General features: G+C 34.7%; 10 protein-coding genes across 10 annotated transcripts; 7 read left to right on the top strand and 3 right to left on the bottom strand.

Moving 5' to 3' along the window:
• Window positions 1–84: 84 nt before the first annotated feature.
• On the top strand, window positions 85–4775 carry BX664DRAFT_354980 (uncharacterized protein). Its single transcript, XM_051547776.1, has 7 exons — window positions 85–120; window positions 191–316; window positions 401–733; window positions 918–3003; window positions 3117–3781; window positions 3866–4486; window positions 4561–4775. The coding sequence occupies exons 1-7, from the start codon at window positions 106–108 to the stop codon at window positions 4708–4710; spliced, it is 3996 nt and encodes a 1331-aa protein (XP_051405156.1). The 5' UTR covers window positions 85–105; the 3' UTR covers window positions 4711–4775.
• Window positions 4776–5351: 576 nt separating this feature from the next.
• On the bottom strand, window positions 5352–6895 carry BX664DRAFT_272888 (glycosyl transferase group 1). The gene is made up of 2 exons (XM_051541198.1): window positions 6849–6895; window positions 5352–6761 (listed from the first exon to the last, which is right to left on the bottom strand). Exons 1-2 carry the CDS (start codon window positions 6870–6872, stop codon window positions 5571–5573), a joined length of 1215 nt encoding a protein of 404 aa, XP_051405155.1. The 5' UTR covers window positions 6873–6895; the 3' UTR covers window positions 5352–5570.
• A 328-nt stretch (window positions 6896–7223) lies between these two features.
• BX664DRAFT_289747 (Metallo-peptidase family M12-domain-containing protein) lies at window positions 7224–10981 on the top strand. The gene is made up of 11 exons (XM_051541854.1): window positions 7224–7385; window positions 7462–7894; window positions 7966–8405; window positions 8477–8789; window positions 8851–8975; window positions 9048–9095; window positions 9197–9397; window positions 9474–9615; window positions 9690–9882; window positions 10002–10209; window positions 10309–10981. Exons 1-11 carry the CDS (start codon window positions 7316–7318, stop codon window positions 10800–10802), a joined length of 2667 nt encoding a protein of 888 aa, XP_051405154.1. The 5' UTR covers window positions 7224–7315; the 3' UTR covers window positions 10803–10981.
• Window positions 10982–11118: 137 nt separating this feature from the next.
• Window positions 11119–13168, top strand: BX664DRAFT_321638 (WD40-repeat-containing domain protein). The gene is made up of 8 exons (XM_051543330.1): window positions 11119–11193; window positions 11323–11444; window positions 11514–11627; window positions 11722–12053; window positions 12134–12556; window positions 12624–12729; window positions 12799–12862; window positions 12922–13168. Exons 1-8 carry the CDS (start codon window positions 11141–11143, stop codon window positions 12971–12973), a joined length of 1266 nt encoding a protein of 421 aa, XP_051405153.1. The 5' UTR covers window positions 11119–11140; the 3' UTR covers window positions 12974–13168.
• Window positions 13169–13328: 160 nt separating this feature from the next.
• Window positions 13329–14676, top strand: BX664DRAFT_289742 (fatty acid desaturase-domain-containing protein). The gene is made up of 2 exons (XM_051541853.1): window positions 13329–14310; window positions 14401–14676. Exons 1-2 carry the CDS (start codon window positions 13369–13371, stop codon window positions 14620–14622), a joined length of 1164 nt encoding a protein of 387 aa, XP_051405152.1. The 5' UTR covers window positions 13329–13368; the 3' UTR covers window positions 14623–14676.
• A 71-nt stretch (window positions 14677–14747) lies between these two features.
• Window positions 14748–15609, top strand: BX664DRAFT_321636 (uncharacterized protein). Its single transcript, XM_051543329.1, has one exon. It carries the CDS (start codon window positions 14787–14789, stop codon window positions 15531–15533), a length of 747 nt encoding a protein of 248 aa, XP_051405151.1. The 5' UTR covers window positions 14748–14786; the 3' UTR covers window positions 15534–15609.
• Window positions 15610–16208: 599 nt separating this feature from the next.
• BX664DRAFT_382096 (fork head domain-containing protein) lies at window positions 16209–18236 on the top strand (the record flags this gene model as incomplete). The annotated part of the gene is made up of 2 exons (XM_051549017.1): window positions 16209–16713; window positions 16777–18236. Coding segments are annotated over 2 exons (1684 nt in total), but the record flags the coding sequence as incomplete, so codon positions are not given.
• Window positions 18237–21717, bottom strand: BX664DRAFT_321628 (uncharacterized protein). Its single transcript, XM_051543328.1, has 12 exons — window positions 21487–21717; window positions 21192–21418; window positions 21064–21127; window positions 20771–20995; window positions 20274–20696; window positions 20073–20186; window positions 19836–19994; window positions 19627–19752; window positions 19422–19550; window positions 19240–19347; window positions 18950–19170; window positions 18237–18877 (listed from the first exon to the last, which is right to left on the bottom strand). Exons 1-12 carry the CDS (start codon window positions 21685–21687, stop codon window positions 18670–18672), a joined length of 2205 nt encoding a protein of 734 aa, XP_051405149.1. The 5' UTR covers window positions 21688–21717; the 3' UTR covers window positions 18237–18669.
• A 128-nt stretch (window positions 21718–21845) lies between these two features.
• On the top strand, window positions 21846–23296 carry BX664DRAFT_321624 (Alpha/Beta hydrolase protein). The gene is made up of 7 exons (XM_051543327.1): window positions 21846–22148; window positions 22251–22298; window positions 22404–22513; window positions 22600–22635; window positions 22712–22762; window positions 22826–22990; window positions 23076–23296. The coding sequence occupies exons 1-7, from the start codon at window positions 21893–21895 to the stop codon at window positions 23259–23261; spliced, it is 852 nt and encodes a 283-aa protein (XP_051405148.1). The 5' UTR covers window positions 21846–21892; the 3' UTR covers window positions 23262–23296.
• Window positions 23297–23340: 44 nt separating this feature from the next.
• Window positions 23341–24135, bottom strand: BX664DRAFT_321623 (HotDog domain-containing protein). The gene is made up of 3 exons (XM_051543326.1): window positions 23920–24135; window positions 23740–23816; window positions 23341–23636 (listed from the first exon to the last, which is right to left on the bottom strand). Exons 1-3 carry the CDS (start codon window positions 24096–24098, stop codon window positions 23425–23427), a joined length of 468 nt encoding a protein of 155 aa, XP_051405147.1. The 5' UTR covers window positions 24099–24135; the 3' UTR covers window positions 23341–23424.
• Window positions 24136–24649: the final 514 nt, after the last annotated feature.

Here is a 24649-nt window from a genome sequence, read left to right as displayed (position 1 = left end):
TTTTGAACTTTTGTTTTTTCTTTCGTTTTTCTTTCTCCTTTTTTTTTCCAATTACTATATATATATATATATAAAGAAGAAAAACGAAAAAAGAAGTTATACTTTATGGAATTAAACATAGTACATAGAATATTATTATTATTATTATTAAAAAACTAGATGCTAATTATGCTTTATTTTAATTGGTTAGAACGATCATCATCATAGACTTACAAAAGATTATCGTCCCGATTCATTGTCTCCTTTATTATCCAAATTATGGTTATGTTTTCTTCAACATATACATAAGTCCATATTAACACAAGATGATATATTGGTATATATATATATATATAATAAAGATCATCATGATGATATATATATTAATCTTTTCATAATATTATTTGTTTTTTTTTAATAGACTACCATAAGTTATTGTTTCAACTTACCACCAACGTTAACTGGACAAACACGAATTTTATTTGATTCCTTCTTCGCAGCAAAATTATTGTTACTCAAGCATAATAACAGCGACAATAACAACAAAGATGATTCTATTTACTACGTCATAGCTTCTCCACAACAACAAGATCAATACGCTCAAGGATTCTTAGTTGGTTTCTCTCATTGTTATGCAGCTGGATGCAAACCAACACAACAATCTTGTTATTCACCAACATGTCCTCACAAAATTTATACCCAATGGCTCTCCATTTATAATCATCATCACCAACAACAACAATCATCCACAAAGGTACAATTATTTTGTTATTGTTTGATATTAGAGTTACATCATGTTGTTATTATTATGGGGCGGGAAAGGGACGAATGAAAACAAACTAAACCAAATTGGGTAGTTTCATTGGGAGAGATCACCTGTATTAACTTGTTTGTTTTTTTTTTTTTTTTTTTTTTTTTTTTTTTTTTTTATTTTGTAGGAAGACTCATGGACTGAGCATGTGCCACGTTATATCCTCAATACTTATCCAAAACGTGAAATCAAACGTCAATCAGCCATTGCCGAACTCTTACAATCTGAACTCGACTATTGTCAAGACTTGACTATACTGAATGATGTTTATGCTCAACCATTTCTCACTAGTTCTACCAACTTGATAAATCCATCTGATCGTCGGGACAAATTTTACGCTATAGTGTTCGAACATGCTTTGGGACTCAAAACTTATCATCGTCCTCTTTGTTATGAATTAGTACGTCATCGCCAAGACCCATCCTTACTCTTTGTTGATTTTGTCGGAAATGCTTTATTACAACACACTTGCTATCTCGTAGAACCATATATCAATTATGCCGCTCGCCAAATAGAAGCAAAGTATATTTTGGACAATGAAAAATACAAAAATTCGGTCTTTCGTCGATGGATTGATACTCAAGATGACGACAGCCGCGTACGAAAACTCGACATCAAACACTTTTTATCTAGACCAACTATTCGTATCACTAAGTACAAACTACAACTGGAAACAATTATTAAATATTCGGACCATATGGCTGATCAAGTGGCCCTCTCTGCTGCCATCGACACGCTACATGATCTTCTACAACAAATGAATGAAGCCATTCGAAAAGCAGAAGAACATATTCAACTCTTACGTATTACTTCCTCTTTGGTACCTGCTTCAACTTCCGCTGCTTTGGGTTTATTACCGGATCTGGACTCGTCAACAACAAGAAAGGAACAACAAAAATCTGTACAACTACTACATCAAGGACGATTTCGTTTGACTCGATTCTTCTCTCATTCTTTGCGTGCCCAAGTCTGTCATGTCTTTTTGTTTTCACATGTCCTCCTACTCACTAAACCACGTGGTGAAGAAGGTCATGAGAAATTTATTTTGATTGGTAGACCCATTCCATTGCCAATGCTTAGTGCAAGTATTCATCGATCATCTATCATCCGTCGCCTATCCAATCGGATCATCACTTCTCAACAATGTCATTCTCCTACATCAAGACCTGTTCGTCAACCAAACGCCATCATCAACAACAACAACAACAATAATAATAATAGTAATGATTCTGCTTGGAGGACGGATTTACGACATCGGTTTAGTTTGACTTCAACAACATCATCATGGTCTACAGAATCGGAATCATCGACATCATCAACTGAATCTTCTTTATCAGTATCATCAGATTCACCTACAAGTCCCAACGACACTAAATTATCAACTTTGTCCAAATCTTATACTGCATTGGATTGGGTAAATCAACCTGTTACCGAGTTACCTACTTTGACTGGATTCCACGTACGTGCGCGCCTGGCTCGACAATGGAGCTATATCAGAAAAACTCATCAGGTTTGGCCCGAATCAACCACTCCTATTTCCGATCCATCATCACCATCATCAACAACAACGGCAGCAATAACACTTCGTAACTCTAATCACAACAACGAAAATGTGTCATTTTTCCCATCTATGGCTGCTACAAAACCATGTTCACCTTTTGGCCCTAGACGTAAAAATTCACTCTTTCGACGCACATCATTATTACTTGGTCGAAGTTCTTCATCAGTATCAACAACAACTACAGCGATATTATCTACAGGATTACCATCACCCATATGTATGTCAACCTATTTATTCCAATGGCCAAACCATCAGCATCAACAGCAAAGCCAATATCAACACAATGATCAATTGTCACCAAGATTGGGATATAATGGACAATTTAGATTAACAATTCGACATCTTGCTTATCCAGAATACACATTTGATTTACGATGCAGAAATGTTCAACAAAGGGATCAATGGTACGATTGGATTCAACAAGCTTTGGATGATTCTGCCACTGCCACTTCCAACATTCAAAAACAATACAACGATATTCATCACCAAACAACCCTTTTTCCCGCTTCAACAACGAATGACGTTAACCATCCTCCTTTTCGACTGGATCTTATTTGCGAAGTACCTATTGGCTCTACTCATCCTATCAATATTAATGGTGATCGAAAATTACCTGCCGGTTGTGGAAAAATATACTGTAGTTTGCCCTTTGGTAAGAAAAGAAAAAAATAAAAAAAAAAAAAAAGAAATCGTTCTGTCTACAGAAACAACTATAATTAACCATACTTTTTCCTATGACTTCTTTTTGCATTTTATTTATAATAGCTGCATTACATGGAAGGCCAATGATTGCTTTAGGGACACAGCACGGACTATGGGTAGCAGCAAGGGATGGTATTGAAGAGGAATTCCAATTGATTGAAATGATCGAATGTCACCAAATGGCAACATTGAATGGTCATTTAGTGGTACGGACACATCGCACGTTGAAGTCATACTCTCTGTCACAACTAGCTTCAGTCATGATCAAGACACCCAAATCAACAACGACAACAAGCACAACAGCAAAAACAACAACAACAACAACATCATCATCATCAACTGAAAATTCAAATGTCAGTTCTGCTTACCCCTATGATTCAACTTCATCTACTATTTCTTCTTCAGAAACAATCGGATCTTCCCCAACTTCAGCAACAGCATCCACCTGTTTTCCATTGTTTATATCATCTGTCACTATTAAACGAACATCTGTGGTGGATTTTTCCGTCGGTACCCTTTATGGTTGTCAAGTCCTTTGTTATTTGGCCTGTAGTCGACAACGAAGAAAATATACATTTCATCAACAATTGCACCATCGCTTATCACAATCTCCTTCTTATCTGCGGCACAGCTTTAAATGGATCCGAGTCTTAGTCATTTACTCCGTGAAACCCTCCTCCTCTTCCAGTAAACAGTCTTCTGATATTTTATCTTTGAAAAAAGAAAAGGTGATAAACCAAAAAAAAAAAAAAAGTTCACGTTCTAATTCTTTTATTTGTATTTTACTTTATGCTAACGATTGGATGGGACAGGTGATTCCTTTATTATTAGAAGATGGCATTAATGTCAATATCCATAACAACAAGGTGTACGTACGATCTGCCACTCAAGGTATTGAATGCGTCAATGTCATCACAGAAAAATCAACTCTTGTCTCATTTGGTGTAGCACATATGGCTCAGTCTATGGATGATACACAGGAAGAAGTGGAGACCAGTAATGATGAGGATGACGATAATGACGATGATGATGATGACGACGACGATGATGATGATGATAGCCATTCGTCAGCTGGAATCTTTGATGGGAAGGCAAAGACAAATGGAAGTGTCAACAGAACTCAGAGCAATCATTGGATGAACTTCAACGAAACAGCAATAACGCGAAAAATAGTATCACCATCAACAACCGCACCAATGCATACTTGGCTAGATATGATACATTTACCTTCCAACACGTATAGCGATAGTGACAATGAACTAGCATTACTATGCACACATCAAGCAGCGTGGATGATCAACAAAGACAGTTTGACGTTTAAAAAACAAGATCCTGTGATACGATTTGAATGCAATGTAAAAACAGTAGCTCTTGTCTATCCTTATTTGATACTTTTTTCCCCTTGTATCATCGAAATACGACACATAGAAACGGTAAGTGCAAATCCTATATATATAGAAAGAAAAATAAGTTCATGTTTTTCTTTTTGATTGCCTGATTTTTATAGAAAGCTATGGTACAAGTCATTCCTGGTCATCATATCCGGTGCATTTATATCTCTTCTTCTAATCAAACAAATGAAATTCCCATTATTCATTTTACCATGTTACATCATCCTGACGAACGTGTAACTAGTGTATACCAACTTGTATTATAGAAATTATTATTACTATTATCACCCCTCCTAGTATCATTCATCTTTTTTTTTTATTCTTGTCTTTTTATCTGGTTGAACTCCTTTCTTAATTTATAATAAAAGAATTACACTTTATTACAGCATCAAATCTTCGTTATATTCATATATTAGGATTAAAGGAGATCCGTAGCACACATAATACTGTGATCACCATATGAAATGATCTATTAAAGTTTCTTGTAGTAGATAAATAGTATAGAGTCAAAGGCGACGAACAGGAGACTGGTGCAAAGGTTTCTATTGATGATCTCTTCTGGTCTGATTAACTTTATTTTTTTCATTCGCTTCCTTTTGGCGTTTGATGCTTTTATTGATGGGTTCGTAGTAGTCTTAGCAGAGCATGTAATCTTTTTTTTTTTTTTTTTTTTCGTCTGAGGAGTCAACATCAGTTTACTACCTTCATTAAGATAGATTCAAAAATTATCGTCATAAAACCATAGACATTCCACCATCACCATTATCATCATATTCGTAAGATTGTCATCAATCAGTCATCGAGTAACAAAAATCATCTATCCACCAAACCACTTGATATTAGTTGTTCACGTAAAAGTTACAGTCAAGCACGAAGAATATTTATTAAAAAAAAAAAAAATAAGAATAGGGAATAGAAGGGTAATACAGAATAAAGGGTAAGGTATAATACAGAATTAGCACTGAAAAAATAAAAAATAAAAATATAAAGATAAAGATAAAGAGAAAAAAGAAAAGAAGATAAAACTAAGATAAGACGGGATGACGAAGAAGTCAAAGAATAAAAGTTGTTGGAGCCAGTCCCACACAACATAAAAGGGAGGAAAAAAAAAAAGAAAAGGAGAAAACTAAATATCATGCACTGTGCACATATCATTATTATTATTGTTGTTGTCATGGTGATGATGAACAGATTCATTTATGGCATCCTTGTAAACTTGTACCATTTGTTCCATAGCATGCGTCCAAGTATACGAAGCGGCAACCTTTGCAGCATTTTCTCCCATAGTGATTCTTGCATCGACATGTTGAATCAAAAACATCCAGTGTTGTTTGTACTGTTGACATTGTTCGGTAAAATCCATTGTTGTTGTATCCAGAAGCAGACCAGTATATTCATGCTGTACAAGATCACGCACACCTTCGGCCATCAGTCCAGATACAGGTAGTCCAGATGCCATGGCTTCCAAAACAACTTGACCAAATGTTTCTGTGGTGGAAGGGAAAGTAAAGATATCCGCTGATGCAAACGCAGTTGCCAAGTCGTTGCCGTACAAATAACCAGTAAAGGTCACAGGAATGGTTGCTGATTGTTGTTGAACAGTAGTGAGTGCAGGTCCATCGCCTACAACAACAAGGTGACAAAGCGAATGATCCATCAATTTGTAGGTTTCCATCACTAGTTGTAGATTTTTTTCATACGATATACGGCCTACATACAATAAAATGGTTTTGTCGACAGAAGTCTTGAGCCATTGAGTGCGTAGACTAAGGGAGCGATGTTGACGAGAAAAACGATGTGGATTGACACCTCTTGGCCATAAGCGTACATTGTTAAAACCATGGGAGACTAGCATGTCTCGGGTGGATGGAGAAGGACAAACAGTATAACGACAAAAGGAATGACAGAATTGATTCCAACGCCACATGAGAGGAGAAAAAATACCCCAGCCGAAATGAGTACAGTAAGTGGCAAGATTGGTATGATAAGAAGCCACAAGAGGAATGGATTGAAGTTGAGAGGAGAAAAGTTTGCAAACAGCTAAGGCTGCAGCACCAAGCCAAACGGGATCAACAAGGTGGATAACTTGAGGATGGAACTGAGTAAGCTTCTTTGTAAATGTGGGTCGCCATAGATTGAGCTTGAGTTCTGGGTACGGCAGGAAAGGGATACCAGTAGTTCCAACTAGTTCAGCCGAAGCATATTCTGTTTGACCACTATCTGGACAGAATAGCATGACTTGATGTTGTCCTTGTTCAAGATGTTCTAGTAACTTGGCTACTGTTCTTGTTACTCCATCAACTTTGGGAAAGAAGGACTAATAGACAATTAGAAAAATATGATCAGTTCTCTTTTTTTTTTTTAAACAGCAAAAGGCTTTTTTTTTTTTTTGAAGTCAATGTACCTCTGATACTATGAGTATCCGCATAATGAATAGGAGAATGAAGACCTAAATCATACAAAAAAAGTAATAAGTAAAAAAAAAAAAAAAAAAAAAAAAAAAAAAAGAGAGTAAGTAACCACGGGAATTGTATTTTCTTTTGTGTAATCCTTACCAAAGGGTGTATCCCAATAAGGAAATAATAACTCCCATTGTATGGAAAGATTCAATGTATTAGAAGTAGTTATTTTTTAACCAAATCTAACAGGAAAAAGAAAAGAAATGTAGAAAATTTTACAAAGCTGAGCCTCAGGGAAAAAGGGATCCTTTCCATTTTTAGATTCAGTCTCCGCCTTGGACCTTTTCCTGGTTTTCGCCAATTCTTTTTTGTTTCCTTTTTTTTTTTTGTCTTCTTGTTCTTCTTTTTCTTTTTTTTTTCTCTCTTTTTCTCTTTTCTTGTCATTGCCAAGACATATTTTTTTTTTCTTATCATGGTATTTAAACATAACTTATGTTTAATACTATGTATTGTTATACTCGCTTTTGTTCAGTCTATTCAAGGTAAAACTAAATTCTCAGGTCAAAAGTTACAGTATGACAGGATCCAGGGCAACCTAATATTTTTTTTTTTCATTAGGACATAGTTTGAACAATAGAAGACTATTAAGGGTTGAAGCTTTAACTAAAGTGAAATTAGATATTGCACCTCGACCTGATTCCTTTTTCACCAAACGTAGCTTAACACCCAATCGACAATATCAACCACGAGCACAATCTATTGAACATGACGACATTTTACGACTTGCTTTTCAAGCATATAACCAAACACATCACTTACATCTTGTTCCTAATCAAGATTTATTTCATCCTGAAGCAGTTACAGTTATCGACGGCAAACAAACCTCTCTCAATCATCAAGAATACCGTGTTTATCGAGGATATGTGGTGGATCCAAAATTATCAGAACAACGTTGGACAGAAGATCAAGCTGGATTATGGCGAGATTATGCTATGGAACAAGATCATGGTATTTTAGGTTGGGCTCGTATACTTGTACGTCATGATATCAAGTAAGTTTTTTTTTTTTTTAAAAAAAAAATATTTTTTTTTTTTTGTTTATATAACGATGGTTTATTTTTAGACATGACTTGGCATATCCGGTGTTTGAAGGAGCTTTTATGGTGAATGAAGATACTTATCATGTAAAGGCTTCTCAAAACTATCAACGTGTGAAGAGATCTGATGATGCTGATCTACATCATGGTTATGATACAAAGAATGATGTCCATATGGTGATTTATCGTGACTCTGATACTGTAGTGGTACCTGTGGTAAAGCGTGATGGATCTATCGATATGGGTGATAGCTGTGGATTTGATCGATTATTGTACAACAATCAACATGCTCGTTATGACACTTCTTCTTCCTTACTTTCCAATTTGGATTATACGAATCCTTTCCAACAAAGTCAAGATATACAACGTCGACATCACTATGACAAATTTATTGGTATTGAACATAAAGCAATGATGGGTGCATTGACAAAACGTGCTCCTTCTGGTTGTCCAACTACCAAAAAGAGTATGTCTCATACATGACAATTCAATTACTTCAAACTCATCATCATTTTATTTTTTTATTATATATATTAGTCAACTATATGGGGGCAGCAGCTGATTGTACCTATACCAAATACTATCAAAGCGATGTACAAGCTCGTATGCAAATCATCAATGATTGGAATTCAGCCTCTGCAGTATATGAACGTCAACTCAATATCGGACTTGGACTTATCAATATTACTATCATGAATTCTGTTTGTCCTACCTCGGTTGATAGCAATAATCCTTGGAATCGTGATTGCTCCGATAGTTATAGTATCTCAACTCGGTTATCTGATTTTAGTCAATGGAGAGGCAATATCGCAGATCAAGCTGGATTATGGCATTTGATGACAAATTGCCCGTAAGTATATATATATATATATATGTATACAAATGACCAAGCCTAACATGTCTATATATAGAACCGGAGCAGAATTAGGTGTGGCGTGGACCAAGGCACTTTGTCAAACAAAAGCTACAGCTCAAAGTTCTCAAACACCTGGTGGTGGTACGGAATATGTTTCTGGTACTGGTGTATCTTCTGTTGGTAAGTGATCTTCATTATTCTAATATCATTATCGATCAATGTTTATCTATTTTTTTTTTTGTTTATGTTTAGTTCGTGATGAATGGAAAGTGGTAGCACATGAAGTTGGACATGGTTTTGGTAAGAGTCCTTTTTTTTTTTATTTGTAACTAAATCTTTGTACTGATCCTTTTTTTTCCTTTTTCTTTCTCTCTTTTTTTTTTTGGCTTTTGGTTTGATAGGCGCCATACATGATTGTACTGCTCAAAATTGCCCTTGCAGTGGTTCTGGTTGTTCTTGTTGTCCTCTTAGTAATACCCAATGTGATGCTGGTGGCACTTATATTATGAATCCTGTCAACAATGCTTCAGCCGGTGAATTCAGTCCATGTACTCTAAATACAATTTGTGGTTTATTCCCATCTATTGGTTCATGCTTAAAAGGTAAATAGAAAATATAAAGAAGATACAATGAATCTTTTGTTCTCAATTTCATTTTTGTTGTTGTTGCTTTTTTTAGATCCTGGTACACTTCCTACGACTGGGTTGAAAATGTGTGGTAATGGTATCAAAGAAGATGGTGAAGATTGTGATCCCAATGGTCAAGATACTCCTTGCTGTGATGCAAAGACATGTAAATTCAAACCTGGGGCAAAATGCGAGTACGTTATGAATATAAATAACCATCATAATTTGACATATCAACTGATATTTTATTTCTTTATTTATTTAATAGTGATTATAATGATCTTTGTTGTAGTAATTGTCAAGTACGACCTGCCAATTATACTTGTCGACCTGCAACAGGAGGATGTGACATAGCTGAAGTATGTGATGGTACGACTGGTAATTGTCCTGCTGACAAATTCAAGGATGATGGAAGCGACTGTGGAAATGGATTACAATGTGCCTCAGGGCAATGTACCTCTGTAAGTATTTTTGAAATAAATGTGATAATTCAGTCTATGATAAATTGACTCATCCTTCTTCTTTTCTTTTTTTTTTTTTTTTTTTAAAAAAAAACAAAACTTTATTCCCAATCATAAAGCGTGATGCTCAGTGTAAGAGTCGTGGATCTGCTATGAATATTACTCGTTCATGTGGCGGAATGACAGGAGGTGGAAGTTGTCAAATGTCATGTGCTGATCCTCATGGATTTGCTAGCTGTTATATCTTTACTGGTTACTTTTTGGATGGAACTCCATGTGGTGTTGGTGGTGCATGTAAACAAGGAAGCTGTAGTATGGAAAACTTTGGTAAGAATATATGTTTCAAGTTGAACGAAAAGATGAATTGATTGAATGAATGACTGACGCGCGGATAAAACAAAAAAAAAAAAAAATTGAAATTTATAGGAACCAATGCTAAGAATTGGATTGATAATCATTTACAAATTGTGATTCCCGTGGCAATTGTGGTTGGACTTTTACTATTATTCTGTATATCTCGATGTATCTTTAGTGGAACACGTGGATATCGAAATATCAATGGTGATAGCTACGTTGTAACCACTATCCCTGGTCAAGCTCCCGGTATCTATGCTCCTCAAGGTTATCCTCCTCCTGGCAATGGTCAATATTATGCTCCTCCTCCTCCTCCTCCTCCTAATGCACCTCATGGTTGGGTTGATCCATCCCTTTATAATGGACCTTCACCTATGGCACCTCCTCCATCTTATACACCCAACTCCGGTAATCGAGATGTTTATGAAATGAATCCTACCAACCAATGGACAGGTCAAAACAATAGTACCTCACCTTCACCTGCTCCTGTTACTCCACATTCTCCTATGATCAACAACAGTAATAATCATGGTGGTACTCGGCGATATAACGAAGGCGCTGTATAGTTAGTTACTTTATTAGTAGTGTTTTTAGATTATTATTATTTTTAGTATCATTTGTTGTATACCAGTTCTATTCATGTCATTATCTCTTGTGTATATTTTTTTTATCATCATCATTATTATTATCATCATTATTTGATGAGTTCAATTTCAATAAAAATGACTTTTCTTTTTTCTCTCTCTATCTCTCTTTTCTTCTAACATCTTTCATCAAATCAATGAATACATGCCAGTTTGAAAGCCCGTCTTTTTTTTTTTTTTTTTTTTTTGCACCAGAAAAAAGAAAATTACAATTTGGAGATTACTCCTTGCTCTTCTTCTTTAATTGTCTTTCCGATCATATGATGAATAGTACACCATTACCGGAAGCAGATGTCCTACCACTTATCATTAGGTATACAAGAATCATACAACAATACAATGATCTCATACATATTATAGCCATGAATAGAAACTCATTTTTTTTTTTCTCTCAACTTTTTTATATATGAATCTGGGTCGCGTATTATGGTTCCAATCAAAGTCAACTGATAGCTTATGGATATTCTGCCATTGCTCAAACAGTAGCTGATGCCACAGGAACTAGTTGTGATATGTTACCTAGTTCCAAATTATCCGAATTACTTGGCCTGGGAAAAGAACGACGTAATAGAAAAAAAAAACAAAGTGGAAAACAAACAAATGATCATTGACTATTTTACTTTTTATATATAGATCAAGAAGATTCCGATACCGATATGCCTGAAAAACAAACTGGAGGGAACGATATCGTGACCAATGACTCTACAAGATCTCACACTGGCTTTGATCCCGAAGCTATCCATTCTCGTAAAAAAAGAAAAAAAGAGAGAAAACCTTGAATATGAGAAACAAATCGTACTACAGTCAATACTCACTTTTATTATTATTATTTTGATAATAGAACCGAAAACGCCAGTGGCATATACACAACTTTATTATACACAACACAAAGGACCATGTCGTACAGCAATTTTCAGCAAAGATGGACGATTTGCAGCTACTGGATCATTTGATGCATCATTAAAACTCTTAGATGTGAACAAAATGAAGAAAAGGACGGGAGGAGCCAGCGACAAACCTGTGATTAGGACACTTTATGATCATACAGCGCCTGTCAATGATATTGATTTTCATCCCAATGGTTTGGTACTTGCTAGTTGTGCCGATGATCAAAGTATCAAGTTATTTGACCTTTCCAAATCCAATGTGAAACGAGCATTTAGATATCTTCAGGTAAATAAATAAAAAAGAAGAATACAAAAAAAATTCACGCTCTGATTAATTTTTTATTGGGGGGGGGAGGAATAAAATAGGATACTCAACCTGTACATTCAATCCAATTTCATCCATCAGGTGATTTTTTACTGGCTGGTACTCAAGATCCACAAATCCGTATTTACGACGTCAACACACTTCAATGCTATACCAACCGTCAACATACAGAACGGCATCAAGCAGCAATTAGTCAGATACGCTATGCTCCAGAAACAGGTCGTATGTTTGCTTCCTCTTCAGTAGATGGTACTGTCAAGATATGGGATGGAGTTTCTGGTCAATGTATCAAATCTTTAGAAAAAGTTCATGGTGGTCTAGCAGTATCTAGTGTCCGTATTACGAAAAATGAAAAATATATCTTGACAGCTGGTATGGATTCTTCTTTACGATTATGGGATATCTCTAGTGGAAAACTGATGATGGAATACAAAGGTCATGAACAACGATCTCAAATGTTACAGGTAAAAAAGAAAAAGAAGGGTTTAATCCAAAAATAATCATTGATCTCACCATCAAAAAAAAATATAGCCTGACTTTAGTTACAATGAAGATTTTGTAATGATTGGTGATGAAGCTACGACAGATGTGGTTGTTTATGATACACAAACTGGTGTACTTGTCAAACGAATAACTGGTAAGAATCAAATGAATAAAACATTGAACAAAGAAGAAGATTTGATTTGTATTATGTTTTATTTTGTAGGACAAAATAATCTTGTACGGTGTGTTGCGACATCTCCAATAGATGAAGGTGTTTTATCTTGCAGGTAAGAAAAGGGATAGTATATAATGATTTTTATATTGAAAAATTTTTATACTTTAATAGTGATGATTATCGTGCAAGGTATTATGGATCAACAAATGACATTACAATATGAATGATAGACAAGAAAAAATATCGTATGACTACTATAGTTTAGTCCTTCCTTTTTTGGATGACAGATTCAGTCTCCCGCGTCTTTTTTTAGAGTGAAAAAACAATAAAAAAGAAAACCCATAGTGAATTTTTTGTACCAGTCGATTTTGGCGTTCTTGTGCCTTTTTTTTTCTTTTTTCTCTTTTTCTCTTTTTTCTTTTTTTTTTTTTCAATTGTATATATATCTTTTTTTTATTATTATTTATTTACAGTTATTGTTTTATTTTGTGAATAGTTCAAACTAGATATATATTATTTTGTCGGTGTGAATTCCCTCTTACTTCATCTTACTATCTTTTCCTTTTTTTTTTTTTTTTGTGTATAAGCATTTTATATATTCACCATCATTATTTTATCATGCCGCCTTTTGTGGAAAGTGAAGTTAAAGAAAACAATCATTTTCAAGTCAACAAACGAACAACAAGTGACCAAGTAGAGGAAAAACATCCAGACTACCGGGCACCCCTTTATCTTGGCGGATGGAAAAGGTCCATTCCAGGACGTGACAGTGATTTTGCTCAAGATGACATGGATGAACCTCATTTGAAACGCAAGCATACCATTCTTCGCGCCCATCCTCAAGTGGAGAAATTATATGGTACAGATATTCGAACGTTTTACGTGACGGTGGTGATCAATATTGTACAACTTGGACTCGCATATTACTTTGGACATCACGTATGGTCATGGTGGCAGTATCTTTTGACGGGGTATGTGGTTGGTGGTACGTTGACGGCGATGTTAGGAGTGGTGATCCATGAAGCATGTCATTGTTTGATCTTTCGTTGCAAGTCGTGGAATCGATACGCTGGTCTATTTGCAAATATATGTCTTCCTGTACCGATCGCTCAATCCTTCCGAAGATATCATATTGAACATCATACGTGGCAAGGTGTGGATGGAATGGATCCTGATTTACCATTGGACTGGGAAAAGAACTTGATCAAGGGAAATGCATTGACAAAACTTCTTTGGATATTGATCTATCCTGTTATGTATGTGGTACGTGGAGCTGTGATGCAAAAGGATCGTAATTTGACCCCATCCAAGTGGGAAATCATCAATATTATCTTCACTATTATCTCGGATTATTTGATTTACCGTGTGTGTGGTACCTATGGTTTGTTGTATCTATTGATGTCTCTTTGGTTTGGATACTCTTTACATCCTGGTGCTGCTCATTTTATTCAAGAACATTATACCTTTGTCGATGGTCAAGAAACTTATTCTTATTATGGTATTTTGAATGTACCCTTTATGAATATTGGATATCATAATGAACATCATGATTTCCAAAAGGTAAAAACTAATAATAATAATGGATAAATTTCTATTTTTTTTTTTTATTGTTTATTCATTCATCAATACTTTTTTATTTTTAATTTTTAGATCCCTTGGAGTCAATTACCAGCATTAAAATCCTTGGCTGATGAATACTATGACAAGTTATCCTATCATACATCCTGGATCATGGTACACTGGAAATTCATTACTCAATCTACTATTGGTCCTCAATCTCGTGTGATACGTGATTATGGTACCTTTAAATGGGGACGATCTCTCTTGGGAAAAATCAAGTTATATGAAGAAAAACATCCTTATCATGATTAGTAGATTTATGTTAGTAGACAACTAGTTAATAAAAAACGCGGTGTTTGAAAACGATGCCAGAGTGTGATCCCATTTCTTTTTTTTTTTTTTTATCATATTTGGTTTTTTCTCTCCCACTCTCTCTTTTTTTTTTTTTTTTTTCTTAGGACATCCAGGGTGGACGGATGGCAAAGTCAAAAAGGAAAAACAATGGTACGAAAACAGAATCACAACGCGGGGATATTGACAGCAGCAACAAAAAGTCAACAACGGTAAAACAGCAACCATCATTGTTAGCCAAGTTTCCACAGCTCATAGCAAAGCATGGACTTAAAGTAGAACAAGTGGAACCCAACCAAATATACTTGATTCCTCATTTCTTCAATGCAAAAGAATGTGAATCCTTAATTCAATATTTCGATACCCACTTGACACCACAAACTGTATCACTTTATCCAAAACCAGGCGAAGCGTTCCGTAGCAATGACCGACAATCGATGCAAGATCCAATATTGGCGAACAAGATCTGGGAGTTGGGATTAGACAAGCTCTGTGCACAGGAAGAAGGAATCAATCAGGTCTCGTTGCCTCGACAACCCTGTGGATTGAATAGCAACTTGAGGATTTATCGGTATCGTCCTGGACAACGGTTTGAAGCTCATTATGATGATACTGTCAAGGATACAGCGACTGGTTATTGGACAGATTGGACATTGTTGATCTATCTGAACGATACAATGGAAGGTGGTGAAACAGTATTCTACAAGGATCATGGAAAGAAGAAAAAGAAGATGTCAGATCCTGTGGTGATCCGACCGCAACAAGGTTTAGCTCTCTTACATCGACATGGTCAACACTGTCTTTTACATGAAGCTTTGGAAGTGACGCGTGGCAACAAATGGGTTTTACGATCAGATGTCCTGATTGGTTGATGAATTAGTATAGTTTGATATATCTTTAGAATGAATTGAAATAAAAAAGAAACACTTTATGCATGTATGACCTTTTTTTTTAAATCCGTTATGATGATGATTATAGTTTTAAAGCAACGAAAATAGGGTGTAGGTCAAATGATGATTTCATCTTTTTACTAACTAGCAATGTTAAAAACGGGAAATTGTTTTGATTCAATCCTAAAAAAGGTAGTGGCAAAAAGGCTCAGCTTGAACAAAAGGAAAAAGGCAACGACTTCCGATATATGTCCATTTTGTATTACAAAGTTTGAAACTAATATTCTTTTTTTTTTTTTTTTCTTTGGACATTATTGATTCCAAATGAAATAAATAAATAAAAAAATGAAAAAAAATAAAATTATTTAATAAATAGAATGATTTCAATCAAGACAAAGGGAAACCATGAAAACAATTTTTTTTTTTTTGGTTTAAATTTGTATTATTCTTTTTTTTTTTCAATTCAGGGGGAAAAGAGCACAATCAATATCACATTACAAAGTGGGCGTAAAAAAAGTACCACCTTATTCTGCGGCACAACGAAAACTTTTTTTTTTAAATCATTGTTTTTTTTTATTTTTATTATTATTATTATAAAAAGGGACTTTTCTATATTTTCCCCTTTTTCTTTTCTTTTCTTTACTTTTTTTTTTGAATGATGGCAGAAACACCATTAGCCACTTTATTAACGACTCCTTTTAACAATAGAAAAACCATGGTTGATAGTACACAACATTCACTAACTAGTATGGGTTTACTCTCTAGTTTTTCAGTTAACAATAATCTCACTTCTTTACCTAAAACTGATATCATCAAAACAGATTCATCGTTACACAATTTGACCTCTTCATCCAACAATACAACAGAAACAACTCGACGTAAACCTTCTGAATTAAAATTTAAAATTGAATCCATTGGCGTTCAACCTGAAGAAGATGATGATTTGGATATGTGTCCTGCTCGTACTCGTGCTATTTGGCCTCGTCAACTTCATCCTTGGTGGCAACCTAGTCACCCAAAAGATAAACCTCCTTATGCCTATGCTACTTTAATTGCTTATGCTATTTTGATTAGTCAAGATGGTCGTTTATTACTTAGTGATATCTATCGTTGGATTTCAGAAACTTATCCTTATTATGCAATGGACAATCGTGGTTGGCAGGTAAAAATAAAAAACAAACAAAAAAATGGATATTTAAACAATTTATTTTATTATTTTCTACAGAATTCCATTCGTCATAATTTATCTTTGAACAAAAAATGGTTTCTCAAAGTGGATCGTCGACCTACACAAGCCAATCCAGGCAAAGGCTGTTATTGGACTTTGGTACCTGGCACTGAACAAATGTTTATAGAAAACATCACTGAAGCCGGAGGTCATACTCGTAAACATCATGATATTGGACTAACGGCAGAACTCTCCATGGGACACAGGAACAATCTTATCGCCAAACAACAACATTATCCTTCTTCTCAATTAAATCTACGTCAATCTTCTGGTGCCACTTTTTCTCATACCAACATGAAAATCATTCGCCCTGAAGATTATCAACAACAACAACAACCTGGAAAGAAACAATCTACCGCTATCTCTGAGACCAAAAAATCATCATCAACCACAATGACATCAAAATCATGCAAACCTGCCCCTTCCTTGGGTCCAATGTACTCTACTCTTCGTATGACAAGTACTACCTTGGAAGCGGTTCCACAAGAACTATCCTTACAAAAGAAACGCCAACATCCTGCTGATGATGCTCCTATTACCCACAAACGTACAAAATATACTAATGATGAAGATGATGATCGATCGGATTGTGATTCTGGTGTGGATGTTAGCAACGAACATGTGGATGGTTTTGACAACAAGAAAACACAAGGAATCAATCAAGATCTAGAACTACACAATGTATTGGAAACTTTCTTGGATCAACTACCTACAGATGCCTCATCATTGATGTTACCCACTTCCTCTAATGGATTACTCAACATGGACAATAATAATAATAATAATGGTGATATGTTTCCTTTCCATCCTGTGGATGTCGATCCTGTTTTGGGTTATCCATCTTATGATTATTATTCTACCTTGGGCTTTTATTGTGATGACAACGCTTTCCAACAACAAGAAAATATGTATCCAACTCTTTTGACTTCAAGTTTCGATCCTACCAACACCATGACGACGTTACTGAACGATACATATGACACTACTTTACAAGATGATACAAAAGGCCCTTTGGTGATTCATCTCAATGGCAATGCAACTGATATCGCGGCTACTACTTCTACTACTTGCTTGGAGGAAATGACGGACGAATTCTTGAAATTTGAAGAAGACGACGTGGTTAACTTGGGGATTGTGGATTCAACTGAATATGGTGCTGATCGTTATTTGTTTTGAACATTTACTTTTCATTTCTCTCCTCCATTCTTTTTTTTTTTTTTTGTAGTATAGCTTTTCAGTAGTATATAGTAGAAGTTTTTCCCACACCCAGATCTAGTTTTTTTTTTTTTTTTACCTTCTATGTTTGACTGATATATTTATCTTATTTTATTTGCCTTCCACTCCATTTTATTATATACCTTTCCATGCATCGATCTTTTTTTTCTTTTCCCTCCCACATATGTACGTACAAACGATTATTTTATATATTGACAAATGTAGATAACAATAATAAAAGCTATTTTTTTTTATTAAACAAAATGTATGAGTCTAAAATCTACAGGGTCATATGGTATTCTAAAGGTCTATCTACAGTGGGAATCTAATAACAATCTAACATATGTGCATCATCCATGGGGTCACTGGGTTGAGTCATCATGGTGGGACTGATCTCAAATGCTTCTGAGTATAAATCTTCAGGATCAGTGGTACGTTTGATATGAGTGAGATCCAAATCCAGTAGTTGTTGTATAAACGTTGTATCATCATCATCATCATCCACTCTTGTTCGTTTATCGCCTGTCATTGGTGTTGTTGATAGGGTTGAAGAACTAGCTAATATATGTTCCACTACTTTGATTGCTTCCCATCGTACCATCCTTTGACTGTCCTTTACCTAATAAAAAAAATTAATAATGAGAAAAAGAGGAATGAATGGAACACTTTTTGCTATTATTTTCTAATAGTTACCGCCTCTAATAACCAATGATCTCCTTGCAAGAGATAAAAATAAGGCAATCGACCTTGTCTTGTTTTTGAATGTTGCTGCGACCGATTCCTTTCGTGTACCCTGAGTTGCCATAAACTATCCAACAATTGACACAATCGGATCCGAACCTCGATATCATCATCATTCATTAACATGGCCAAAGTATCAGAACTAAGTTGATATTAAAATAAAAAAAAAATATCTAACTTTTGTATTTCTATCCAATATTACTTTCCTTCCTACCTGAGAATGTCTTTTTGATCTGTTGTTGGATCTTGGTCTGGTTGTGTCAATAGTAAGCCTTCACATGATCGATGTTCAACAAGGCAATTCATAGCATCCAAAGTGGCCCGTCGTACAAATGCTTCAGTGTCATATAATAAGCGAGGCAAAGTACTTGATAAATTTCGTAATCGCTCATGTTGTTGAATGAAGATCCAGCCTGGTCCAGTTTTCATCATCATCTAATGTGAAGATAAATAAAAAAAAAATTGAGAATATGTATCAGATTTTCTTTTTTTTGTTAGTTTTACCTGCACAGTTCTTAGAGCAGATGCTCGCACATAAGCTTCTTGATCTTTAATACGATCTAATACCAATAAAGGAAGGTCCAACGAGATTGCAAAATTTATCTTGTTGTTCTTTTTTTTAAAAAAAAAAAAAATAAAAAAGATATTGAGTAAACTAATTTATATCCTTTTCTTTTTTTATTTACCAAACTGATATGGTCATTTTCTCTTGATTCAAACAGCCCAGCAACAAATTCAATCACAGCATCACGTACATCCCATTCTACATCAACAAACTTGAGCCTAATCACATCCATCAAAGGTCTTGTCATTTCCTATAAATCAAATTGTCATCATCAATATATCAGGTGTTTGATATATATTTTTTTTTCTTTTTTTTTTTTTGGTTACCGGTTGAAGTAAATATGCTTGAAAAGGCTGATGTCCCAATAATTGATTGAATGTTGATAATATCAAAGCCAAATTTTGACTATCCACGGAATCATCATCCATCTTACTAATTAATAACGTCATGAACTAAAACCAAAAAAAAAAAAAAGTTAGTACCTTGTGATACTACGCTTTATTACCAAAATGGTATCTTGTTATTGTTGCTTTACCTTGAAAAAGGTAGATTGTAATTCAAGTGAAGATACTTGATTTGATTGACAGTGAAGTGATGTGATGACTAGCTGCAGACACTCTTTCAAAAGTTTTTGATCACGAGAGAAGGAAGGTTCCGATAAAATGGTTAAAGCGGCTTCTAAACCATCAGCATTCTATATGGATATACATAAAGGATGGAAAAATGAGAATGTATTCTTTTACAGTTTATGTATCACCTGTTATTATCTTACCTTGACTTCTAATGTGAATGTTTCAATCAATGAATTTAATGCCTTAATAATAGCTTGTAACAACTTGCATTGCAAAACCACGGGACGATTGGACATTTGTAACAGATCTATCACCTAGACGGGAGATATGAGTAAGGCTTGTATTGCATATACGGGAATGAAGTTCCATTTTTTTTTTTTTTTTTTTTTTTTTTTTTTTACCTTTGTCATATCAATACCATCAGTAACGGAATAAGCATCGCCATTTTTCATTATACATAATCCAAGTAAAGTCATTAATAAACTGCTGATTTCGTGAATATTCTTCGTAACACAAGTCATTCGTTGTTGTTCCTTTAATCGCCCTAAGAGTTCCAGTGATACTTGAATGATTTCCACACCGGTACAAGCATCATCTATTGAATTAGGTTGGTGTATGATCATATCGTTGTAGATCGTTTGAATAAATGTATATGCCTTTTCCAAATGATGATCGTTGTTTTGTTCTTGAGTAAAGTCGTCGTTGGAAGTTAAAAGTCGGATAGGAGAAGGCGAGCATCGGCACACTACTGATAAGATTTCAATCATTCTTTTTCGAATCATTTTGTTATTCACTTTTAAAAAGAGATCCGGCAAGGGGAACAACTAAAAAAAAAAAAAAAATAGAAGAAGGTAGCATTAAAATCATTCATCCTTTTATTCCTTCATAGATGACTGACCAATTGTGTTTGCTCCAAATAGTTATAAACAGATGGACAAGTAGAATTGGCAAAAGTCCAACAAAATTCTAATGCAGCGATAAGTAGAGATAGATGATGATGCTGGAGTAAAAAATGTTTGATTTGAATAGAAGGATCCATATATTTACTTAATTCAATGCATGCTTGAGAATTTGTTGTCTGTTCCATGAGTGATAAATAGAATCGACAACCTTGAGTCACCACCTATGAGAAAAAAGAAAATTAATTCAACATGTATTTATTGGAGAATAAAAGCCTGTATAATAACTTACATAGATACTTTCATCCATCAAAGATAAGGAAATAAGTGATTTGACATCTTTGTTTTTCAAAAGCCTATAAAAATAGTGTAAAACAAATGAAACTGTTCAAACCCAATGCTGCTGTTGTTCCTTTTTACCATAAAGAGCCTTGTGGTACATGAATCAACCCTTGACACGCTTCCAAGGACGCACACCGTAGAGCAGGTTCAGAAGTACGCAAAGCAGAAACCATCAATGTAAGTAAAGAAAGATAATGAGTTTCTAACTTGTAAAAAAGAGCATCGTCAGAGACAGAGATCCATTTGCCTAACAATCGAAGACAGACAGAAAGTACGCGATAATCTTGATCTGGTTGTTGACAAGCCTATAAATATAAATAATTAAGTTAAAAAAATGAAGCATAATCATTAAAACACTTTTTCAAATATATACCTCTTGTAAAATGTCAAATACTTGCCATTCGTCCAATAACTGACTGTGAGAAGTATGAGAATCTAGGAACGTAGTCAAAATGGTCAAAACTTTTTCATACAAGGTATCGTCAACAATGGTTTTGGACATGTGTGGAATCGCCCCTACTAGATCTTTAATATTATTTATATTTGTAGAGTCGTGTTGTACATGTTGTGCCATGGTCGAAGACAAATAAATAATAAAAAAAAAAAAAAAGTTAAAGCACGACGAGGAAAGAGAAGAAAAAGGCATTTTTTCATACTTTTTCAAAAAAAGAAGCAAGGGTTAGCGGAGGTTGAACATGTCTCCATTCTTTTTTTTTCTTTTTCTCCCAAACCTTTAACTCTTCTTTCTTCTCTTTCGTTCCCTTATCACACTTTTTAGAATGTCTCAAAAGGAAATCTCACGCAACAAGGCATTTGGTGGTCATGTAGTGAAATATGAACACGAATCCGTTGAATTGTCCTGCAACATGAAATACAATGTGTTTCTTCCCAAGGAAGCAGAACAAGGCAATGTGCCCGCCATCTATTTTTTATCTGGTTTGACATGCACTGAAGATAACTTTATTCAAAAAAGTGGTGCTCTTGCTGAAGCTGCGAAACATGGTATTGCTCTTATTGCTCCTGATACTTCTCCTCGTAAGTTCTCTAACGGGATATTATAAAGCGATCAACATGTGCATGTCTGTGGACGCGTGTTAATATTAATATGGTCTCTTTCTTCTCTTTATTCTTTATTAGGTGGCGTCAACATTGAAGGGGATAATGATTCTTGGGACTTTGGAACTGGTAACCCTTCTTTCTTTTATGTGTGGGGTGAATCTCGGTATGATTGACGGTGCCTAATTTTTTTTTTTTTTTTTTTTGTATTATGCTTTTGATACACATCTCAAGGTGCCGGATTTTATCTTGACGCTACAGCACCTAAATGGGCCAAACATTATCGCATGTATTCTTATATTACCAAAGAACTCCCTGACTTGGTGAATAATCAATTACCTATTGTAAGTACGAATAACTGACTATCTAAAAATTAAAAAAAAAATGTGTTGATCATTCATCTTTTTTTTTTTTAAAAAAAAAAAAATAGGATGGTTCACATGTTTCGATTATGGGTCATTCGATGGTAAATATAGATGGCAGCATTGGATATGCTAAACTCATTTCATTCGTCCATTTATTGGTTCTTTGATTGTATGTAGGGCGGTCATGGTGCATTGACAATCTATTTGAAGAATTTGACATCTTACAAGGTAAAAGAAGAATAATTTCAGTACACAGAACATATTTACATCTTTTTTTTATTTCATCATTAGACTGTGTCTGCATTTTCACCTATTGCCAACCCAATTAATTGTCCTTGGGGTCAAAAAGCATTTTCCAATTATCTAGGTCCTAATCAGGATGAATGGAAACAATACGATACGGTGGAACTACTCAAGAAATTGAATAATCTCAGAATTAATGTTCTGGTGGATGTGGTAAGCTAAAGGATACTAAAACATTTATAAAAAAAAAGTCAATAACTTGTCTAAGTCAATAACTTGTCTATACTTTTGTTGCTAGGGAACGGCGGATAACTTTTTAGAACGTGAACTCAAGATTGACACTTTGAAACAAACTGTACAAGACCTTGGTCGTTCTCATGAATGGGAAATTCGCTATCAAGACGGTTATGATCATAGTTACTTCTTTATTTCTTCTTTTATTACTGATCACATTCAACATCATGTCCAATATTTGAAACAATAAAAACCATTTAGATCATCTATGACTACTATCATTTATATTATTTTTTTTCCTATTTTAATTTCTTTTTATGAATACAATATTATTTCGTAATCAAAAACGCATATAATATGATATTTTATTTTATTTTATTTTCTAAAAGAAGGATGGGGAACATATCTAAATACTATAATCGGGAATCTATATTGAATTTAGTGTGGGAGCCAGAGTAGCAGATTTGTCCATTCGAGTTGTAGATCATAGAACGAATACTTGCCAAGTTCTTGCCTATTCGGTTGGCAGTACATACGATTCGGATAGTTTCACCAGCAGGAATACCAAGAAAATAACTGACTGACAAATCAGTGGATACGCCCATCGATCTCCATTTAGACTTGCCTATCATCAACCAAAGGAAAAATTATTATCAGAGTTTTCAATTCTCTATTGTCGAAGAAAGAAGAATAGCATCATCAAGATATTCGTTTTTTTTTTCTTTTACCTTCATGGGCCAAGGTAACAAAAGAAGTACAAATATCAATCAAAGTCGCAACACATCCACCATGAAGATTACCAAGTCTATGTTATCGCAGAAGAAAAAAAAAAATAATAATAATAAATTCGATGTCAACTAGAATACTATGGTTCCTCTCTTTTTATCCTTTCCTTATCGAATACTTACTGGTTACAATGGGATTCCTTGACTTCCATTTCCCAAACGACTTGTCCCGGAGTCACTTCTGCCAAGACTAGATCTTTGGAAACATAATCAGTCCAGTGGGGCGCTTTACCCTTGTTATGGAATTCAACCATTTCATAGACTTGGGGATATGTTTTTGCTAATGAAGCATCAGCCTTCATTGTGTCGTTGGTAACAAAAAAAGAAAGAAAAAAAAAAAAGTAAAAAGAAATGTAAAAGAGAAAGATAAGAGTGAGGGTCAGGAACCCCGCGTTCCCAACCTTTTTTTTTTTTTTTTATTTCTCACAGCCAATTCCCGATGACTAGCTGCAATATAGTGTCATCGCCAAATACCAGAAAAGGCAACCCAAATACTAGGGATCACAAAGGACAAGCAGGCTGAAAAAGCTTTTCTAATTGTTTTTGATGTGATCAACAACAACATAAGGTGATAACCAAGGTACGTCAATAATAATTATAGATTCTTCATTTGTTTTATAATTACCTATTTTTTTTTTTTTTATTTTATGATTATTGCTTGCTGATATCAAGAGGTAAAAGGTATGATAGATATCTACCTTTAGCACCTGGTTATGTGTGGAAAACAAAAAAAAAAGGATCCGTTGTCCTGATGATTTACGCAGAATAGTTTGAATATTATTTATGCCAATATATTTTTACATTGAATGTGTCCATGAGATTAACCAATCAAATTGTCTCTATTTTCCAAATG

The sequence above is a fragment of the Halteromyces radiatus genome (assembly GCF_025201355.1).
Source record: "Halteromyces radiatus strain CBS 162.75 chromosome Unknown BX664scaffold_1, whole genome shotgun sequence".
NCBI classification, from domain to species: Eukaryota; Fungi; Mucoromycota; class Mucoromycetes; order Mucorales; family Cunninghamellaceae; genus Halteromyces; species Halteromyces radiatus.
Note: the sequence above shows the minus strand (reverse complement) of the source record. Positions and strands in the feature narration are given on the sequence as shown.

Bases quoted from the DNA above. Each gene is read 5' to 3' on its own strand.
- BX664DRAFT_354980 (XM_051547776.1), top strand. The intron at 317-400 runs GTATATATATAT...TTTTTTTAATAG, and splicing joins TAACACAAGATGATATATTG to ACTACCATAAGTTATTGTTT. The intron at 3,004-3,116 runs GTAAGAAAAGAA...TATTTATAATAG, and splicing joins ATACTGTAGTTTGCCCTTTG to CTGCATTACATGGAAGGCCA.
- BX664DRAFT_272888 (XM_051541198.1), bottom strand. From the start codon at position 6,872: ATGCGGATACTCATAGTATCAGAG. The intron at 6,762-6,848 runs GTACATTGACTT...ATTGTCTATTAG, and splicing joins GGATACTCATAGTATCAGAG to TCCTTCTTTCCCAAAGTTGA.
- BX664DRAFT_289747 (XM_051541854.1), top strand. From the start codon at position 7,316: ATGGTATTTAAACATAACTTATGTTTAATACTATGTATTGTTATACTC. The intron at 8,790-8,850 runs GTAAGTATATAT...GTCTATATATAG, and splicing joins CATTTGATGACAAATTGCCC to AACCGGAGCAGAATTAGGTG. The intron at 10,210-10,308 runs GTAAGAATATAT...TGAAATTTATAG, and splicing joins CTGTAGTATGGAAAACTTTG to GAACCAATGCTAAGAATTGG.
- BX664DRAFT_321638 (XM_051543330.1), top strand. From the start codon at position 11,141: ATGATGAATAGTACACCATTACCGGAAGCAGATGTCCTACCACTTATC. The intron at 11,628-11,721 runs GTAAAAAAAGAA...TTTTGATAATAG, and splicing joins TCCCGAAGCTATCCATTCTC to AACCGAAAACGCCAGTGGCA. The intron at 12,863-12,921 runs GTAAGAAAAGGG...ATACTTTAATAG, and splicing joins GAAGGTGTTTTATCTTGCAG to TGATGATTATCGTGCAAGGT.
- BX664DRAFT_289742 (XM_051541853.1), top strand. From the start codon at position 13,369: ATGCCGCCTTTTGTGGAAAGTGAAGTTAAAGAAAACAATCATTTTCAA. The intron at 14,311-14,400 runs GTAAAAACTAAT...TTTAATTTTTAG, and splicing joins AACATCATGATTTCCAAAAG to ATCCCTTGGAGTCAATTACC.
- BX664DRAFT_321636 (XM_051543329.1), top strand. From the start codon at position 14,787: ATGGCAAAGTCAAAAAGGAAAAACAATGGTACGAAAACAGAATCACAA.
- BX664DRAFT_321628 (XM_051543328.1), bottom strand. From the start codon at position 21,687: ATGGCACAACATGTACAACACGACTCTACAAATATAAATAATATTAAA. The intron at 21,419-21,486 runs GTATATATTTGA...TTATATTTATAG, and splicing joins TATTTGACATTTTACAAGAG to GCTTGTCAACAACCAGATCA. The intron at 20,187-20,273 runs GTAAAAAAAAAA...TCTCCCGTCTAG, and splicing joins ATGGTATTGATATGACAAAG to GTGATAGATCTGTTACAAAT.
- BX664DRAFT_321624 (XM_051543327.1), top strand. From the start codon at position 21,893: ATGTCTCAAAAGGAAATCTCACGCAACAAGGCATTTGGTGGTCATGTA. The intron at 22,299-22,403 runs GTAACCCTTCTT...ACACATCTCAAG, and splicing joins TTCTTGGGACTTTGGAACTG to GTGCCGGATTTTATCTTGAC. The intron at 22,991-23,075 runs GTAAGCTAAAGG...TTTTGTTGCTAG, and splicing joins TTAATGTTCTGGTGGATGTG to GGAACGGCGGATAACTTTTT.
- BX664DRAFT_321623 (XM_051543326.1), bottom strand. From the start codon at position 24,098: ATGAAGGCTGATGCTTCATTAGCAAAAACATATCCCCAAGTCTATGAA. The intron at 23,817-23,919 runs GTAAGTATTCGA...GCGATAACATAG, and splicing joins AAGGAATCCCATTGTAACCA to ACTTGGTAATCTTCATGGTG. The intron at 23,637-23,739 runs GTAAAAGAAAAA...GGTTGATGATAG, and splicing joins TGTTACCTTGGCCCATGAAG to GCAAGTCTAAATGGAGATCG.